This window comes from Eutrigla gurnardus, assembly GCF_963514095.1.
Source record: "Eutrigla gurnardus genome assembly, chromosome: 22".
In the NCBI taxonomy this organism is placed as follows: Eukaryota; Metazoa; Chordata; class Actinopteri; order Perciformes; family Triglidae; genus Eutrigla; species Eutrigla gurnardus.
In genome coordinates, this window is record NC_139933.1 from 4,217,199 (window position 1) to 4,236,148 (window position 18,950).

Sequence of the window (18,950 nt, forward strand, 5' to 3'; positions counted from 1 at the left end):
ATCGAGAACTTGTTCGTGGGTTTGGTTTTACCTGCTGGGGATCCCGGGACCATGCTGGACTGAGGGAATCTCGATAAACCAGCTTTCTGTGGACTCTCTGGTTTGGACATGGCTTTCTGTTGACGTGCAGGTTTGGGGCTGGGTGAACACGTCTGCGTGTGAAGCATCGGGGAGACGGTGTGAATCTGGACGCTGGTTAGTTTAGGAATGGCTGTTTGTGCACCAGCTTGGACCGAAGTGGTTGCTGGTTGGCTGTTAGTCGACTGTTTGTTAGGTTTTGAGGACACCGGAGGCTTAGGGCCTTTTCCCATGGAGCCTACTCTCCGAAACATGATCCCTAGCCTCTGAGACTCGTCGTGGCTCAGGGACCTGACATCGTTCGGTGTGTGGAGACTGTTGGTTTGTGGGTTTCTATTGGGGGAGGTGGCCTCCTCAGGCGTTAACGAGTCTTTGTCTTTGGGTTTGTGTCGTCTTTTCACCGTGTCCGACTCTTTCAGGTTGAACTCGGGGAGATCCAGGCTGTTCGGGGCCTCCAGGTTGTCCGGGGTCTTGTCTTCAGTGTCGCCGCGGGGGACAGCTGCCATCCTGGGCCGCTGTTTGATGGTGAGGTTGCCTTCTTCGGCGAAAGGGAGGTGGTCGGCAGAGCTGTGATTTGGAGACGTAGAAGCACTCTTTGACGTTCTGTCACTCTTCCTTGCTTTCTCTTCAGGTCTTCCCTCTGTTCCTCCACCTCTTTGCCTGTCTACTTCCGTCCTCTCACTTCCTGTCCTCCTCAGGCCCCCCAGGCCCAGAGCAGGGACCGGTTTGGAGTGCTGCAGGATGATGTGAGGAGTCAGCCCGTGTGGAATCGGAGAGGAAACGGGGATGAAGACAGGCGAACGTTGAGGTGGCGGCATATCGATCCTCCTGGACGGACTGCTGCTGCTGCTCCCCTCCAGCCTGGCTGCGATGCTCCTCACGCTGCCGGCGCCCTGCGTCTCCACCTCTCCCTTCACCTCTGACTCCGCCCCATTCCCGTTCACCGGCTGGTGCGTCGGGCTACCGCTCGCAGAGCTCATCCTCTTGGGCGGCGGCGGGGGCGGGCCTTTGCGTCGGGATCGCACGGCGAACGAGTGGCTGCGGTTGATGTGGCGTTGGGTCCCCGTGGCGCTCGCGTGTCCGCGGCCCGGCCTGCGGGACAGCGTGGCGTAGGAGGGCACGGCCGCAGAGGAAGCGGAGGTGCAGGCGGCAGCGAGGTCGTCGTCATCGTCTGGCTCGCCGTCGGACAAAGCGTAGCGGGTCAGGCTGTTGGCTCGTGTTTTCTGCGGGCCCCTCTGGGCGTCGTCGGCCGGGCCCGGCCCGAGCCAGGGTCCCAGCAGGGGCACCGCTCCAGGCAGAGGTTTGGAGAGCACCCACGCCCCGTTGACGCCTCCCGTCTGGGCGTGGAGGTAACTGAAGGCCTTCTGTATGTTGGAAGGCTGCGGGGACGGAGAGGACGGAGAGGGGGGCGGGTGGTGCTGAGGCGGATGGGGGCGGTTCGGGGACTGGAAGTGTTTGGCCTTGGGTGGGACGGCCGGGTAGGCAAAGCGAGGCATCTTGCTGGGGGTCAGCGGAGGTGTTAGGGGGGAGAAAGGGAGTTTGTTGGGTGTACCAGAGCGACTCAGGTGCTCCAACATCTCTGTGGGTCTCGGTCTACCTCGACCTAGGGGACTACTTCCTCCACGCCTGGCCTCCTCCGCCGCTCCACTCCCCAGACTCTCCTCCGATCGGCTGGATGTGCCGGCCGAAGACAGCGCAGCCTGGTGATCTTGAGGAAATCCCGAATTTGAATTCCCAGAATTCCCCGACCCCCGCGATCGCACGCTGATGCTCTCCTGACTGACCGACATGGCGGTTACAGCCGCTGCCGAGGTCACGCCCCTGATGGCGAACGCCTCTGCGGCTCCGCCTCCCGCCCGGCCCATCATGGCGCTCTGCAGCTCGGCGCTCAGCTCGCTGTCCTGGAAGGAGAGGAGGGCCCTGGGGGTGCGGGGGGAGGGGCAGGCGTCGTCGGAATGAGCGAGAGCGTGCACGTTGTGCGACGGCGGGTGTTCGATGGCCACCAGTTCCAGAGCGACGGGGGGCTTCCGTCGGAGAGTCCCGCCTCCGGCTCTGTCGGCATGGTTACGAGAGCGCTGCAAGTCACAGAGCCTCTTCACCGCTAACATCAGCTTCTTCTGATGGCCTGAAACAGAGAGAGAATAACACTGCTGATTACAGAAGACAGACAGCTTCTCATGACTCAGCAGCTTTACGTTGGAGCTGGAAGTTCCTGCTTGACCTTTAAAATCTTTACTTTTTCTCGAGCTTTTCAACAAAGAGCGTCCAGAGCAAATCTCCAGTTTAATCCCTCACCCAGTTTGGTGATGCCTATCTCCTGCAAGTCCTCCCAGGTGATGTCTTTGACGATGGTAATGGAGTCATAGCCGTTGTCACACAGTCTCTTCTGGTACTGAGGCAGTCCGATCACACTCAGCCACTCGCCCAGGTCCGACTGAGAGCAACAAGCAGACAGGAAGCCGTGGTGGCACATGGTTAGACACGTAACAAAGCCAAGAGAAACAGCATTTTATGGGTGTTACAATATTAATTGTGGACATTAGTCATGTTTCCTCACAGGGGTGTAATCAGGCAGCCACTCGGGGATGCTCAGTTTGCCGATCTCCATGGAGATCTTCTTCCTGTGTCCCGGTTTGGTCACTCCGATGGCTGTCAGGTCCTGAAGTACAAAAACAACAACGTTGGCTGCTACAGGAAGGTGAATCTTCATATATATATCCATGAGTCCTGGTAACACACACACACCTCAGGGGTCATCCTGCTGATGGTGGGGACATCGTATCCTGCGCTGATGAAGTTAGAGGTGTAGTGCTCCAACTGGAACTCGTACAACCACTGGTAGATGGCCTCGGAGTCCTGCAGCAAGAGAGGGAGCATGTTTGTGAGACTTCTCTATTTGTTTTCCTCCACAACCATAGCATAGAGGCAGTTTTTTGAAATGTGGGAAAACCACATAAAAATTCACACTGCCAGCAGATTGCTATTAGACCAGTACACTTTCCTGTTGTTATGCTTTATGCTTGAGGACGTAGATATTGATGCCACCCACTGGTTTGTGGACTACAGTTTTTGAGTTCGGCATTTTGTCCTTTTTGCAACCAGTGAAGGAAGTGACCATATTTGGACTGTGGAGGAGCGACGGGCGGATCTGATGAAGTAGTAAAGTATTTACTCCCTACAGCTCGGTGTCTTCACTCAAACTGATTTAGTAAAACCTCGCTTTAAGAAAAGGAAGTTGGACATTTTAACACTTTACATTTCAGATCTCCCATTTTTAAGCAGAATTTTAGAAAGAGTTTTGAACCAGTTCGTTATCTTTTTAAAGGACCATACCAGTGTTGCTACATGTCAACATCAGAACAAAAGCCAGATGTTAGTGGTGTGTTAGTGTCTCCACTCACCTTGCCATCCATAAGCTCCGCCGGCCTCACGAAGCCTTTCTGGGGAGTGCCGTTGACCTGCCGACGAGAACCACCTAGAAAACACACACGATCAATCATCCAGGACGACAAGCTGCGCCGCGCTTTATTGTGAGCGTCTGCCGGGTCAGCGCTCTCAAGACGGACACAAATCAGTCTGGAACGTGAGCCAGAGCCGTACGCAAACAAATGCTAAGAATAACACACATTTCAGCAAGTTACTGATGGTCTGCATTGTCAAACAAAGTGAAGTCATGTTGAATCAGCTGTGTTGGTCGGGGGTCGGGGTGGTTGCGGGGGTGTAGTCGGGTCCCTCCAGGTGAGCGAAGGTGTGTTATCTACCCGATCTGAAAACCCACTGAACACAATCATGACTCATCGCTTTCAGTCCTGACACATTATCACAGATCTCCGTGGAATGCACCTTTCTTCCATCTTTAGCCCGAGGCGAGCATTTTCATCCCTCCTGACAGGCTCCATCTACCTTGTAATTATCACAGTACAAAGCAGCTTTCTGAACGCCCAAATACACTGAGGCAAAAAGCTCAGGAACAACCCATTTGATTATACCAAAAAAGTTACTCAATCACAAGTTCACCCAAATCACAGCAAAAGATTCCCCATTTACCGGGATTTCTGAACTCCATCTTAAAGGGGAACTATGCCAATTATAGAAATTCATACTTTATTAAATATGAACTCTCCCAAATACAAACACTAGTGCTAAAAGTCAAATGTGTGATGTCATCAATATAGAACTGCTCCACAGATATGCAGGTTAAAAAATAAATATACTAATTTCAAATATATTTATATCTTCAATAGTATATGACAAATATGCTAACAAAGAAATGTACTATTTATGAATATATTGATAGTATACCAACATCATATTTATGGTATTTGTTTCATTGTATTTCAACAATTTAGACAAATGAACACATTCCCAATTTCTGTGTTTTAATCTTTTTTTTTAATAGCTTTGTTTTTGGAGATCTGTTTTTCTCGACTGCTGTGACGCTCCAGAGTTTACAGCAACTAGTGGAGAGGTATTTGGCCTCGGGGCAACAGACAAAGCTTTTGGAACGAGAAGCAGGCTGTTTTTCACAAAGCTTAACTACAAGAGTGACGTGTGTACACAAAAAAAAACCATTGGACTCAATACTAGATATCAATATAAGTCTGGAATCAAATCATTTAAGGAGCAGACATTTCATTTTCTTTCTGACACAGTAGGGAAGAAAAACGGCAAAAAAAAAAAAATTGTACTACAAAATTCTCCACATTGCCTCAAAAAAATCAAACACTAAGATGAGAGGACAGATGTTTTTCTCTCTAACAGAAAGCCAGGATGTTAAATATGAATAAACATCTGTACTTCTTACCCTTCAGGAGGAAGGAGAGCGGCTGACTCCCTGATGTTCGGCACTTCATCCTTCCTTCACTCAGACAGACATTTCTCTTTCTCCTTCATTTAACAAGTATGTTTTGCTCTTTCTGCTTCTGTTCCCCGTCTCCTCCCTCTGACTCCTCCCTCCCTGCTCCTCACTCCTCTCCCTCACTTCAACCCTTTATATTCAGCCTGAGGTCAACAGAGATCCTCTGCTTCATCTAGCATGTCACTCCATAACATTTCCAAAGCCCCTTTCTCAGCAAGTTCAGAGAACAAATATGCAATATGTGCACTTTTTGTATGATTTTTTTTGTCAGATCCAACAAAATGCACACACACCAAGACACGCTCTGCTCGCCATGTGTTTCCTTGGAGAGGTGATCGGGGGATTTTATGGGTTGAGTGCTTCAGAGAAGATTGTCAGTTTATTGGTTTTCTGTGGTGAGGTAAACCTTTTCTCTCTCCTTCCATCTCATTTCTTATCACACTCACAGCAATAAAGTCAACAACAGAAGCGCTGCTTTTGTCTTCAATCGCATTCCTCAAGCAGGTACAGCGATGTTAGACATGTTATAATGATAGAATGAAAGGCTTTGATGCGGTTTTATATGGTGAATATGTTGGATAAAAGTCGTAGAAATGTATCTACACCTCAGGAAATAACGTCTATCTTCTAACCACTGTATATAAAATGGCACTTAAGCCTTGGCTTCACTTTTCAATTCTCATATATCACTTTTTTTCTGAGCTGAGACCGGGAGAATCATATCATTATAACAGATATAAGTGTTATTTAAACACAGGAAGAAGACAAACCAACCTGTGGATCCATCAGCCTGTTTGCTGTGGAGATGGTCTCCTGATTCACCAGCAGGGGGGGCCAGCTGCACACGAAAAAACATCAAACACACAATGAATACCATGATCAAATGAATGAGGTGCACAGCAGGCAACGTCCAACATGGCAAGTCACATCATCTGGTATTCAAACGTTCAGAAAGCGGCTCCAACCTTGCCGGTGTCGGCATTGTGGCGACTGTGAATGCCGTTCTGCTTGTGGCTGCTCTCTGAGCTCTGTCCACTACCAGCGCTGCGACTGCTGCCCACGCTGCCGGCACTCCCAACGCTGTTTCTGTCACCTGAGAGAAAACAGACGCACGGACATCAACACTTTGATAGTTAGGTAATCAGCTTAGCTTAGCAGAGCATCATGATTGGAAGCCTGGCTCTGTCCAAATTTAAAAACAAGTCCACCAATCATATATAAGCCATACATAAGGTCAATTTTACAATTTGGGATTTTAGGGGGAGTTACATGGTTTAACGTAGACACATTTTTTTTACCTAGACTTTGTAGATGACATCATCCCCTTAACTCTTTACTTTGAAAAACATCCATTTTTATACCTCGACTGTAGATGAAATGACTTGCGAGGCTTTCAGGGTGCCATCGTGTCCTGCTGTGAGGTGGTTATGGTTACTGGATTATGTGGGTGAGAGGGCTGTTAGGGGGGGATGGGATCTGGTCTACAGGTTCACACAGGGTTGGTTAGCTGGCAGGGGGTTCGGGACCACACCCTTACCGGTGGGAGAGCTCCTGAGGACCCAAATGTCCTCAGCGGGGCTAGCAGACCTAGCTGGGGCAGAGAGCTGACTGTCAGGTGGAGCACCTAACAAACACACGCACACTTTAGACACACACTCACCGTGTACTACATGTAGCTGGGGGTGGAGCTACTGAGCTACACACTGGGAACCAGAGAACTGATCGGTAAGAGACTGGGATCGGGGTGCAGTGTAGGAGGGGAATGTGAAACCTGGGAACATTAAGAGGCCTCCCACACCTCCTAAATATGAGCAAGATCTCCAGACAGACATAAAGGGAACGAGCAGGCTCCTTGTTAGGCTGGAAAAACATGAAAACGTCTACTACTGAATATTATTTTAGCAAATATCCAGTCACTGAAAAGAAGATGGATTAACCAGGTGGCAAACTCGTTCTGAAAAGTGAAGCCAAAGCGGAAGTGCCTTAAACTTGCATTCTCTCTACTGGCCATCAGGGGGCGACTGGTTGTAAAAAGATGTCTTGATTTATTTCATTTGTGGTCAGACTTGAAACTAGAGATTGAAACCATAAACTCATGTTTACAATGTTTACTGAGATCATAATAATCATCATAGAAGTAGTGTCATTTTCTCATAGACTTCTATACAATCTCACTTTTCAGAACCTGAGGTTGTATGTCCGAGTCTCTCGAATTGCAGCCATGTTTCCCTCAGTCTCCTTGTAACAGAGTCTCTACACTGAGGATGCAACGAGGGACGCGAGCAGAGAAGAAACCATGAAAATGTGCTTTTAGAGGAATGAGGCTTTCCTCTGAAGCGTCACGTGAAGCCAAATTCTGTTTGCAGCAGCTGATCACAGTTGGATCAGGGTCAGTCAGTTTTTACAGCAGTCGAGACTTCCCTCTCTGCCAGAGCAGCAGTGTTTTCTCTCTGTAGCCTGTTTAGCAAACACCTGCATTCTGTATTTATACTGTGTCCTGCTTACAGGCACAGCAGCCATTTCTACTAGTGGCAGAATGCATTATTTATTCATTATTTCTGTCTGTAGCTGTGCTATTCTGATTGTAAAAATCATTATTTAATAACCCAGAATATGATTATGGTGTTTTTTTTTAGGAATTATTTATCAGGCAAATTATTTCAGGGGAAAATGTTAACTATGTAAGTCGTATAGAGCCCGGCGCTCAGGAATGATCAGCCTCACATGTGGCGGAATAGAAATAATGATAAATTATTTAAAAAGTGATTCTAGCTAAAAAGATGAAGAAAAAAAACTCTGCTACTCTTTGACTCCATCAAAAAGTTTATGGGGGGACTTAACAGATCATGAAAAGAAAATAGTTCTCATAAATGAATAGTTGTTTGTGGTCCTTTTGGTGTTTAAACGAACAATTAACACAGATTTTTAATTAGATGGTGAATCAGAAAAAAACAAAAAACAAACATAAATCTTGGGAGGGAATGCAGTCCGCCAGTAAGAGCCGGTCTTCTGGATCCTCCCAGTCTGCCCACACGTTTCAAGAAGACCGCCAATGACCCTGTTGTGGTCATAAAGTGTCTTTATGGTTGTCTGGTGTCCCTTTGTGGTCGTATGATGTCTCTTTGTGGTCGTCTGGTGTCTCTTTATGGTTGTCTGGTGTCTCTTTGTGGTTGTCTGGTGTCTCTTAGTGGTTGTATGGTGTCTCTTTGTGGTCATATGGTGTCTCTTTGTGGTTGTCTGGTGTCTCTTTATGGTTGTCTGGTGTCTCTTTGTGGTTGTCTGGTGTCTCTTAGTGGTCATATGTTGTCTCTGTGATCGTATGGTGTCTCTTTGTGGTCGTCTGGTGTCTCTTTATGGTTGTCTGGTGTCTCTTTGTGGTTGTCTGGTGTCTCTTTGTGGTCGTATGTTGTCTCTGTGATCGTATGGTGTCTCTTTGTGGTTGTATGATGTCTCTTTATGGTCGTATGGTGTCTCTTTATGGTTGTCTGGTGTCTCTGTGGTCGTATGTTGTCTCTTTATGGTTGTCTGGTGTCTCTTTGTGGGCTTATAGTGTCTCTGTGGTCGTATGGTGTCTCTTTATGGTCGTATGGTGTATCTTTGTGGGCTTATAGTGTCTCTGTGGTCGTATCGTGTCTCTTTGTGGTGTTATCTTTTATTTTTGTGGTCTCATAGTGTCTATTTGAGGTCATATGTTGTCTCTTTCCGGTGTCTCTTTCTGACCTTGTCTCTTCGTGGTTGCGTCTCGTCTCTTTGTAGTTGTTTTGCATCTTTCATATCCGTTTGACTGACTTTCCAACCAGGACTGATAACAGTCCCCTCAGACAAGCGGACCCTAAAGCTCTTGGGGGGACAGAAACCAAACAGATGGGCGGAAGTTGGTGAGTGTGTCTGTGTACCTGTGGGATCATAACCCAGGGTGTATGAGTCATCAGTCTGAGGGGCGGAGCCGTGGCTTGAGGGAGGAGCTCTGAAGTGTTGTCGTTGGCCAGGCATGGAGGCTTGGCGGGAGAGGGTGCCCCCTAGGGTCGGGGGAGACAGGTTTGGGTTTAGGCCGGCATGCATGAGTGAGGGGAAACAAGTTTACGTGCATGACTGTGTGCACGTAAACGATGTGGAAACCTGGCTGTAAGACGGCAACAAAAACCAGCCCTTTGAAGTGGCATTATGAACTTCATCGTGTATTCTTGTTCTTTGAGTGTTTGGAACAACAGCTGAAAAAGGGCAAATTCACCGCAAATCCCCTCTGGCGTTGCATAAGAGGCTGCTGAAAGAGAGTGTAAGATCACCATGCGATGCTGAGAGGGCTTACTTTCCCTTTGTGTGTTGTTGGTCCACGGTTGCTGACACCATTGACATTATCACAGAGCTCAGGCACACACACACACACACACACACACACACACACACACACATTACTGAGTTTGCCTCATAAGCAAAGAGCCTGTCACCGACTTAAAGTCAAAATCTCTTTCTCTTTTCTGTTCCTCCTCAAGCATGAGCAGACACACACACACACACACACACACACACACACACACACACACACACACACACACACACACACACACAATATCCCATTGCAGACTGTGAGGGCTTTCGCACTGAGCTGACACTTTGCAATCTGGCCATAGTAATCCTATTAATGCGTGTCTCTGTGTGTGAGTATCTATGTTTGTGTGTATTTCCTGGCTTGTTGAGGACCTTGAAGTGAAGTGTGTGTGTGTGTGTGTGTGTGTGTGTGTGTGTGTGTGCATCTGTAGCGGTTATTGGACCCCTCACTGTGCTTGCCCCGCTGTTTGAATGTCAATGGCTTTACAGCTGCAAAACAAGCATCGGATCATATTTCTTTTATTTACAGGGATTAAATCCCATGATTTACAAGCGCGCTGAACCCTGCAGTGATCATACAGGCCAACATGATCCTGCTGGTATATTTTTAGCACAACATATATAAATTCTGCCCTCGGTTAACCCTTGTAACACCACTCTTGTCAGATCAAGCCCCCGGTTAGTATGATAGAGTAAACATTAATTCCCGCTGTGATGTCACTGGTCTTCAGTGCTCAAAATGTTTGATTTAATGGAGGAATTGAGAATGTATGCTCATAGTAGCCGATAATATTTATTCCACTTTAAGCACCGATGGTCGTCCATTTAATACGTCAGCGACAGTAATTAAATTTTTTTCAAATCAAGTGCTTTAAAACAACATAGGGTTGCTTTACATAAGAGGCCATGGACATGGTCGTATTAACCCTAGAGAGGCACCAGGGCAGAGACTCCACTATTGCACTGAACCTGAGGCCTTTGGGGCCCCTGGAGGTTTGAGGCCCCATTGGCCTGGTTGACTATCCATCTTTGGCTGTAAGCTCAAGGGTTAAGGTTAGGTCGAACGACTGGTAAATAATGTCTCAAGGTCAACAGCTACTTTTCTGAGCTTTCAACAGCATCTCGTTTTTAAATTTGTATTTTCAAGGTCAAGAATTAACTTTCATCCTCAACTTGAGAGAGAAATAGAATATAGATGGACAGACAGACAGATAGATGTCATGTGGGAGGTGATGCTTGTCTACCTGCTCGTCTGCTGAGGACCTCCACCACTGACGGGGGGAAGAAGCCCACCCGGTCCGTCCCCCGCTGGGTGTCATGGATGTGGCCTTTCCAGCGGCCGTCTGAGTGCTGCTCCAGGACCTGACACCAACAAATCACGAGCACGCTTCAGCTGAAATGTTTTGTGTCGCCGCAAACAGCGTTCGCCTCGCAGCGATTCACAATCACGTCAGACAAGAGGACGGAACACAAAGTAATTATTCAACGACGTGAAGACTTTGATTAAAGCGGGTTGAAAAAAAAAGAAAAGAAAAGGCGGCTGAAGAACTTTCAAAACATTTCCCTCTTGTCAGCTGCACAGCGACTCTGAGTATGCATGTCATGTGTGAGACTCCTTCAGGCATGCTTTAACACCATAATGAGAGAGCCAATCAGCTGGAAGTACACAGTCTATCCATTATGAGTGTTAAGAAAACAGCTGGAGAGGACAAAAACAAGCACCGGGATACACAACAACATACGAGTTCATACAGGAGTGGGAGATGTCTCAATAAAGATACCAAAATACACACAGTGAGCATGTAAACACACAAATGTGCACACGCATGAATAAGTGCACACAGCGATGTGTGTGTGTGGAGGAAATGAACAAACACGTTGTTAATGAGAGAGCAGCAGGTTTGAGCCTGTTTCTCTGTGGATCCTCACAACACAATCAGACACCGCCTGTCTCCCCTGACAGTAAAAAGAGGGAAGCAGGTCCAGATAAGTTGAAGCTGAGTTTACCGTAACTCCATTCTATGGAGGTATGACCAGTATATGACCTGTATATGACCAGTATATGACCAGTATATGACCAGTATTGCATGGGTAATTACATTGACAAAACTCAGGCAACAAGGTGACAGCCCTGCGTGATCTGATATGATAAAGTGGTAATGATAAAAAACAAATTTTGTTTTTTGTATATTTATATACCGTAGATGACCATTTAGTAGCCCGGGCGTTTAATATGCTAAATCGACTTGGAGCCCAGGCGTTTATAAGAACCAGGCGCGTATTTGCAACAGGCTACAATTTATTTTTGCAATGAGCAGCACCAGACCATCATGCAAAGAACAAGGAGCTCACCATAGCACCACTGGAACAAAACAACTTTTTCCCCCCGACGCATCTTTATTGACATCAGACAATAAATACAAAGACAGTTTGTCTGTGTTACCGCGACACAGGGAGCTGATCAGAGCAGTGTTATGAATGATAACGGAAGGGGGGGTCGATCGCGGTCATTTCAACACTGTACATTAGCGCATTTATCTATATCCCTATATCCCTCAGTCTAGCGCGCCTGTGTTTGTGTGTCTGTGTGTGTGTGTGTGCGCGCGCCTGCATGCGAGAGAGAGAGAGAGCGCGAGAGGAGGGGCTGACTGACAGAAGAGGTGAGAGCCGGTGAAGTGCTGTTAAAAAAAAACTTTTGTTTTCTGTGCAAGACTATGGTAAACACTTAATCGCCCGGGCGTTTAATTGAACCGGCGTTTATTATGCCAAATGAGGTCGGACCCCCGGCGGCTATTAGAGCACAGGCGCGTATTTGCACGCGGGCGATTATTTGGTCATCTACGGTATGATTATTTACATTTTCATTAATTTTTTTTCTTCTTATCCTTATGTAATTTTTACATTTATTTCCAATGCATATCTAGAATCTCAATAGTGAAACGATAATCCTTTGGAAGCAGATCACAATCTGTAAAATGTTTGAATTTCATTAACCTTTAACATTCTTTTTTAATTACAACCTTGCATTTCAGAGTGTTTATGATATTTAGGGTGACCTTCTTTATCTTTAAACAATCATTATAATAAAGACATTACCCCGTCTGACATCTTTAAAGCAGAAATGTAAATGAACAACTGCTTTACTTTTAACGCTAACTAAGGGGAAAATATGAATAAAGCTGTCAAATTTAGCAGGAAGCCATAAAGCAGCAGGATTACCATGAGTCTGCTGAAGCACAGAAACTCAAGCAAAAGCAGGAATAATGCTGACTCACTGTTGATAAAACACAAAAAATAAGTACCATAACGAGCTCTCCGGCCCGGAGGTTAAGAGCAGTCGGGTCGTGGAGGTTCCAGTAGTCCTTCACCGCTCTGACCTGGAGGGAGCTTGATGCCTCTGCAGAAACCCAGACACACATCATCAGGATGTTCTACTATCATATCTGACCTCTGTCTCTGTCATTTAACAACCTCTCCCCCACTGTTTCCCCTCCTCTTAATCCATAGTCCCCATTTCACCAAAGCCTTAATGGAAAAACTCTTTCTAAGAGCTACTAACCTCTGAGCAGCTGTTTGATTTCCCTGCTGGCTGTCGAGGTGGTGAACTGGTTAACAATGTCCAAAGCTGTCTGGTTGTACGTGTTGCGCATGTTCACATCGATGCCCGCCTAGAAACAACCACACACACACACACACACATTGTAGTGTTACTGTGGGTGAGACCCAGTTTAAAAACAAACCCTCCCTCACATGCCTCCCTCCTTTCTCAAAGAATAACAGCTGTAGTGTGTTTGTTTTAGACATTGTCTTTCTATCAATACCTTCAACAAAAAATATCAAAATCCCGTATGAGCTAAACGAAAAACATATATTTTAGGTCTTTGCTTACATCGAGCAGCAGCCGCACTACTTCCATTTTTCCGTAGAGGGCAGCCTCGTGCAGAGACGTCCCCGCTTTGGTGGTTCTGTTGATGTCAATACCGGCTTTCAGCAGCAACCTGGGGAATCACAGCAGCAGCACTCGTGTAACGCCGCAGGCAACACTCGGAAACAAATTCATTTAAGTGTTACAGACATCTGCAACATATCATTCAACCATACCCCCCCCCCCCACCCCAATCATCCTCCCACACACAGCAGCTAGCATGCCTCTGGTTCTGTCGGAGGCCCAGATGCAGGACGCGGTGCAGGAGGAGGAGGTCCTCCACTCACTGTGTGAACATGAGTCACATTCATGCAAACATGAAGCTCTGCTGTCGGATATTAGCTGAAGGGTGTTTTCTGAATGTTACCCTGCTACCAACACATGGTCACACAGCGACTTTCTCTTGTTACGGCATGTTTTCAGTCAGGCAACGAGTATACAAACTTAAATTTCTCGTGAATATGTCATCTCCTTTAGTCAAGTTTCTGGAAACAATAATCAATATGCTCATCTTGAAGTTCACATTTATCTACTTTGGGAATGCAACACACATTATACATGTGGACAATCTAATTTTATTGATTTCAACTCCGCTCGTCAGTTATTTTAAACATTTTATTCAACGAAACAAAAAAAACTTAAAACGATAATTTGCGACATAAAAAGGAACAAATATTAAAAAAAATATTTTTTCTTAAGGAACTCCGTGGAACATGTTTCTGTGTGTCTCAACTCAAGACACTGCATTCAAATATGAATTTAAACATGTCTTCATGACCAACCAAATTATGCATGATGTTGTAAATCATAGCTTTTTTTTTTTTAATTATCAAAGTCGTATTTAAGAGAAAGAAAAAGGCTGAAAACATACATGATATAATATTGCAACCTAATAACTCTTTGGTTTTTCTAATGATTATGCTCTCATGTTGTGTTTTTTTCTTGTAAAATGACAGATTTATATAATGAATGATACTAAATCAACAATCTTCCTTGTCTTGTGTGCAAATGTTTGAGGCTCCAGTTCTAACCAGACACCAAAAGCTTCTCCAGCTTTACAAAAAGGAGGTGGTATAAGACGTCTGCTTATGGCACTCTTTGAAGAGACATAAATCCCTTCGTGGGAGATAACAGCCAAATTCTGCTGAGAAACTTGTGTGCAAACCCAGTGAATTTCTTAAATGTCTGTGTTGAAAGCTCATCTTTTTCTCCTCCATGTCGACTATTTAACCTCCCAGTTCAGGAGAATGTGAGAGGAGGATGGCGAGGGACTTGCAAAAGAGATGGGATAATCATTAGCAGGAGGCCTGAGAGGCAGGGCGGGGTTACTTGGCTAAGCACATGCATATTTACACAGATACGCTGGCATAAAAACACAACAGGCCACTCTTGGGTAACTGGAGCCCTGTAGAAGTGAGTGTCCGACCGTTTCCCACAAAACGTATCTGCCTCCGGTCATAAACCTGTTTACCTGAAACCTGAAAAAACAGCCCAAACAGCACATTTCATTCGCTGTGATCTTACTTGATGATGTCTTTGTGTCCATTCCTGGCTGCCAGGTGGAGGGGAGTGGTGGATGGAGAGTCCAGGCTGTCGTGCTCTCCATCCCCTAACAGCGCCGCCACCATGTTACTGCTCAGCAGCAACTGAGCCACCTAGGAAGAAAACAGAGGCACCAAAATGAGTCATGAGAACAACAGAATTACATCAATGGCTATATTAAATCATACATGCAAGGCTGTGTGGTAAAATAAATTGACTGGAATAATATATATGGTGGCTTGGGGTGAGTATTGGCAAGAACCTCACGATACGTATCACGATACTTTGGTCACGATACGATATGTATCACGATACTTTGGTCACGATACGATATGTATCACGATACTTTGGTCACGATACGATATGTATCACGATACTTTGGTCACGATACGATATGTATCACGATACTTTGGTCACAATTTCGATATGTATCACGATACTTTGGTCACGATACGTATCACGATATTGTGATATAAATAAAGATGAAAACACAAGTACTATGTACATCGGATGATATTGTTCAGAGGACAAATTGAGTCAAAACTATTTCATTCAAAACAGCATCTCCATTTAATTAATTCCCATGAAATTCACTGGAATAAATGTTGAAAATAAAATGAAAAAGGATAAAGTACTTCATTCACAACGTGTCTAAACATTAATCTTTTTTTTTTTTTTTATCGATTTTTGGAGTTGAAAAATCGATATTGTATTGGGCAGCAAAGTATTGCGATATATTGCCGTATCGATATTTTTACCCACCCCTATGGTGGCTATTATTAATATATAGTCAAGCTAGTCGAGAGAAGCTTATCCACGACTCAGCAGCTGTCTAAAGATACCACAGCCTCCACACACACACACTCACTAATAAAGTCACAAAAACAGCCTAAAGCCTTCTATTCTTGCACGGCTAAACTGCAGACTCAGACATGACGAGAGAACATTTAACAGGCATGGGAACTGTGTGTGTGTGTGTGTGTGTGTGTGTGTGTGTCTAATTCTGAAATACAGCGCCAGCGATACATCACATAGGCAGTCTAATCCACCAATGTGACAGAGAAACAGTCAAACACACTGCGATGTGCAATCCCTTTAACGTTACAGTACACGTGCATCCCAAAAGAGCCACTGAAGCCTATTTGCCTTTCATTCAAACAAGCTTAATTTTGCTCCGGGTCATTTCATCTAAGATATGGTTCATGTTTGACATAGGCTGTCCCCATTCAAAAAACGGTTAAACAGGGTGTTTTCACATAAAATGAACATCAAATAATTGGATTAGTCTCTCAGTTTCTCAAAGAAAAGATCAGCAAAAGAGCAGAATTCAACAAATGGCATAACGACATCCTGGAAACCAACAAAAGTGATGAGAAATTTGATCTTTTATCGAGTCCTGCAGGAGGCCCTATGTTCAAAAATGCATTTTTTTAAAATGTTATTCATGGATATACATATATATTGGTTATACGAACACACACAACTGAAAGCTACACTGAAATCTCATACCAGCGTACATAAATGTATATTGTGCCCCTGGAAGTGAAGATGGGGGTCTGTAAGGCGCCTGGAGTTGGAAATATTGCCCGCAAGAATTTAACATTTTGAATACCTTACTCTATCTTATGCAAAAAAAAAGGGAAAGTATCTTGTTTTTGATTAATATAGTTTTTTCCACATAAAAATGAAATTTAAAATGAAATATTCTCATACCTTCAGTCTCCCAAACTCACAGGCCAGATCCAGAGGAGTCTTCCTCGCCTTGTTCATCAGGCAGGGATTAGACTGGTGCTGCAGCAACATCTCAGACTGGCGAGGGAAAGGGAGAAAGGATCAGTGGTACATCGCCTCATGTATTATGCACTCACCTGCCACTCAACCCAACACATTCTGTGCGTGTTGATGTTTTTGTCTTTGAACAGAAGAGAGGAACACATGATCGCTCGGCTGCCGCCTCTGTTTCGGGGATTGTCAGTATTCTGTTTGATGGCGTCCTACTAAAGGGGTCAGGCCTCCGTGTGGTTTTATATGACAGGTGTGAGTGTATATCTATCCATTAAGACATTCCAGGAGCCAAAAGGATGAGGCTGGAGGAAAGGAATGTGTGCGTTCGTCACCTTTCTGACTCTTGTGTGTGTCACAGGCACTGATGGTATTACTGGTTTTGTTGGTGGACAATACAGGCGGAGACACAGAGCGGGGTAGATTTCAGCGGTAAAGCCTCGGAGCTGTGCCTTTAGCAGCGGAGGTGTGAACTCACCACCTCGTAGTGTCCGTACTGAGCGGAGAGATGTAGCGGCATCTGGCCATCGTTGGAAGAGGAGTTGACTGAAGCTCCGGCTCTCAGCAACAACAAGACGGAGTCTGCTTTGCCCTGCCAGGCTGCGTAGTGGAGGGGGCGCATGCCTGGAGACAGGAAACATGAGTGATGGATGAAGGGAAAAGGCAGTGAGTCGAAGCAGAATCATTTTCACATGTTTTGGTCTTTTGCATCATTGACTCCTTTCTGAGAGGTTCATGAACTTTTTGCAAGGCGGTAAATTCCATCTAAGTTAGAGACCTTATATTTGGGTGCTTAACCATCAAAACATGTTTCCTCTAAGGACAAATATTTATTTTGGATGTGCTGCTTGCAGAAAAGCCATTACTAGAAGGTGAATTTTTAAGATGGAAAGGATAACCTTTGCTTTGATGCTGCAACAGGTCTTTTTTTTTAAAGATGGGAAAGATGGATAATGTATGTCACACCGGTACGACCATCAATATCCCCTTCCTAGAGGGATGTGTCTTTGAGGTTTACCCCGACAATTTTGTTTTAGTTTTATTTCGTTTATGTTCTTATCTTATTTTACTTTTTTTTAAAATATGGTTAGGTCTATATTACAGTATGTTTATAATAGAGTCCTTGCTCGCTTCAGTATTATTTACTGAGTTTGTGATGCCTTATTGTGGGATACAAATGTACATTTAGATGGCTAATTGAGAAGAATGTATCATAATAGTATGATTTTATGGACCTGGAAATCGTAATAAAAAAAGGAAAAGGCAGTGAGATATCAAGGATTTCCTGCATAGATAATTATAGAACATTGGATCCCCCGATCGCTGCATCCAGACTGGTGAACCTCGACTAGTTCTTCTGTCCGTCCGACTCTCCACTAATCTCCCAGAGTGCACTCTGGGCCTCAAATGGCTTGATGCTACGTGACGCTGTGTTCCACTTATCACCTTAGACACGGTGGACTCCAAAAACTGACAAGCTGGCAGGAAGCGCCAACAGTCCTTCAGAAACCTATAGCTGACCTCAGAAGGCGTCACACACAGATACGAGCACGACGCCCCCACTGGTCTCGACTGCCACTCCTGCACTGATTCTGCTGCTTTTGCTCCACTTGGGAAGTCTGAAGATATTTTGCTGCAGCACTGTTGTCACTGCACGGCAAGACTCACTTCAAAGGGAATCGTATTTATTCATATGGGTCAAACTTATTTTCCGACTGAGAGTCAGAAAGCCGTTAAGGAAGTTTCAGGGCTCAATTTAACCTCGACTGACTTCCCCCAAACGTGAGCGTTTTTCCTCACGAGTTGCAGGTTTTTGTGTGGCGAAACACGGCTCAGCTGGTAGAAGCTGTTCTGCTATCGTGTTACCGTTGATGTCCTTGATATCCACCGTGGCCTGGGCCTCCAGCAGCAGAGACAGCAGCTCCGTGGTGCCGGTCAGAGCAGCATGGTGCAGCGCTGAGAAGCTGTGGACGGAATAGAGAAAAGAGGGAAGATCAAGGGGGAAGAGACGAGGGGATGAGAGGCCGCATAAATCATCATGATGACTTTACAGCAGGTGAGCCCTTTTCAAAGTGTGTGTTTGTGCATGCTTTCATCAAAACTCCAGACAGAGCGTGTGAGTGTGTGTGCGGTTAGAGGTTAGGTTTCCATTAGCGTTGGGGTTATGCTGTGTTCACACCAAAAGCAAAGCTAATTCCTCATGCGGCACGACGGCAAACAAAGTAAATGCAATGAAGCGAATAAACAAAAATTGTAAGTTGAAGTATTTTTGCTCATCCTGACGTTGCTGAATCAGAAATGGAGGCAACAAATCTCCTGTGTCTGCGGTCCCCCAGAGCTCTACGATAGTAGCTATAAAAAAAAGCCTAAGATAAGAAGTGATTCATACAAACGTGCGTACGCCCACATCAAACTGCAGACTGAGATAAGTATCTT

General features: G+C 45.5%; 1 protein-coding gene across 3 annotated transcripts in view; it reads right to left on the bottom strand.

Moving 5' to 3' along the window:
- The window catches only part of LOC311032915 (CASK interacting protein 2), a 37,741-nt gene that overhangs the window by 3,192 nt on the left and 15,599 nt on the right, over window positions 1-18,950 (bottom strand). Inside the window, exons 4-20 of one of the 3 annotated variants that reach the window (XM_084039999.1) lie at window positions 18,381-18,478; window positions 16,993-17,138; window positions 16,446-16,541; window positions 14,715-14,845; window positions 13,155-13,263; window positions 12,825-12,933; window positions 12,568-12,662; window positions 10,510-10,627; window positions 8,833-8,955; window positions 6,474-6,560; window positions 5,902-6,029; window positions 5,711-5,774; window positions 3,480-3,553; window positions 2,824-2,934; window positions 2,636-2,737; window positions 2,374-2,512; window positions 32-2,203 (exon numbers count right to left, since the gene is read on the bottom strand). In XM_084039999.1, coding sequence (XP_083896125.1) covers window positions 32-2,203; window positions 2,374-2,512; window positions 2,636-2,737; window positions 2,824-2,934; window positions 3,480-3,553; window positions 5,711-5,774; window positions 5,902-6,029; window positions 6,474-6,560; window positions 8,833-8,955; window positions 10,510-10,627; window positions 12,568-12,662; window positions 12,825-12,933; window positions 13,155-13,263; window positions 14,715-14,845; window positions 16,446-16,541; window positions 16,993-17,138; window positions 18,381-18,478 — 3,902 coding nt within the window. The remainder of the gene's footprint in view (window positions 1-31; window positions 2,204-2,373; window positions 2,513-2,635; window positions 2,738-2,823; window positions 2,935-3,479; window positions 3,554-5,710; window positions 5,775-5,901; window positions 6,030-6,473; window positions 6,561-8,832; window positions 8,956-10,509; window positions 10,628-12,567; window positions 12,663-12,824; window positions 12,934-13,154; window positions 13,264-14,714; window positions 14,846-16,445; window positions 16,542-16,992; window positions 17,139-18,380; window positions 18,479-18,950) is intronic. The other 2 variants (XM_084040000.1, XM_084040001.1) reach the window with 2 other exon arrangements.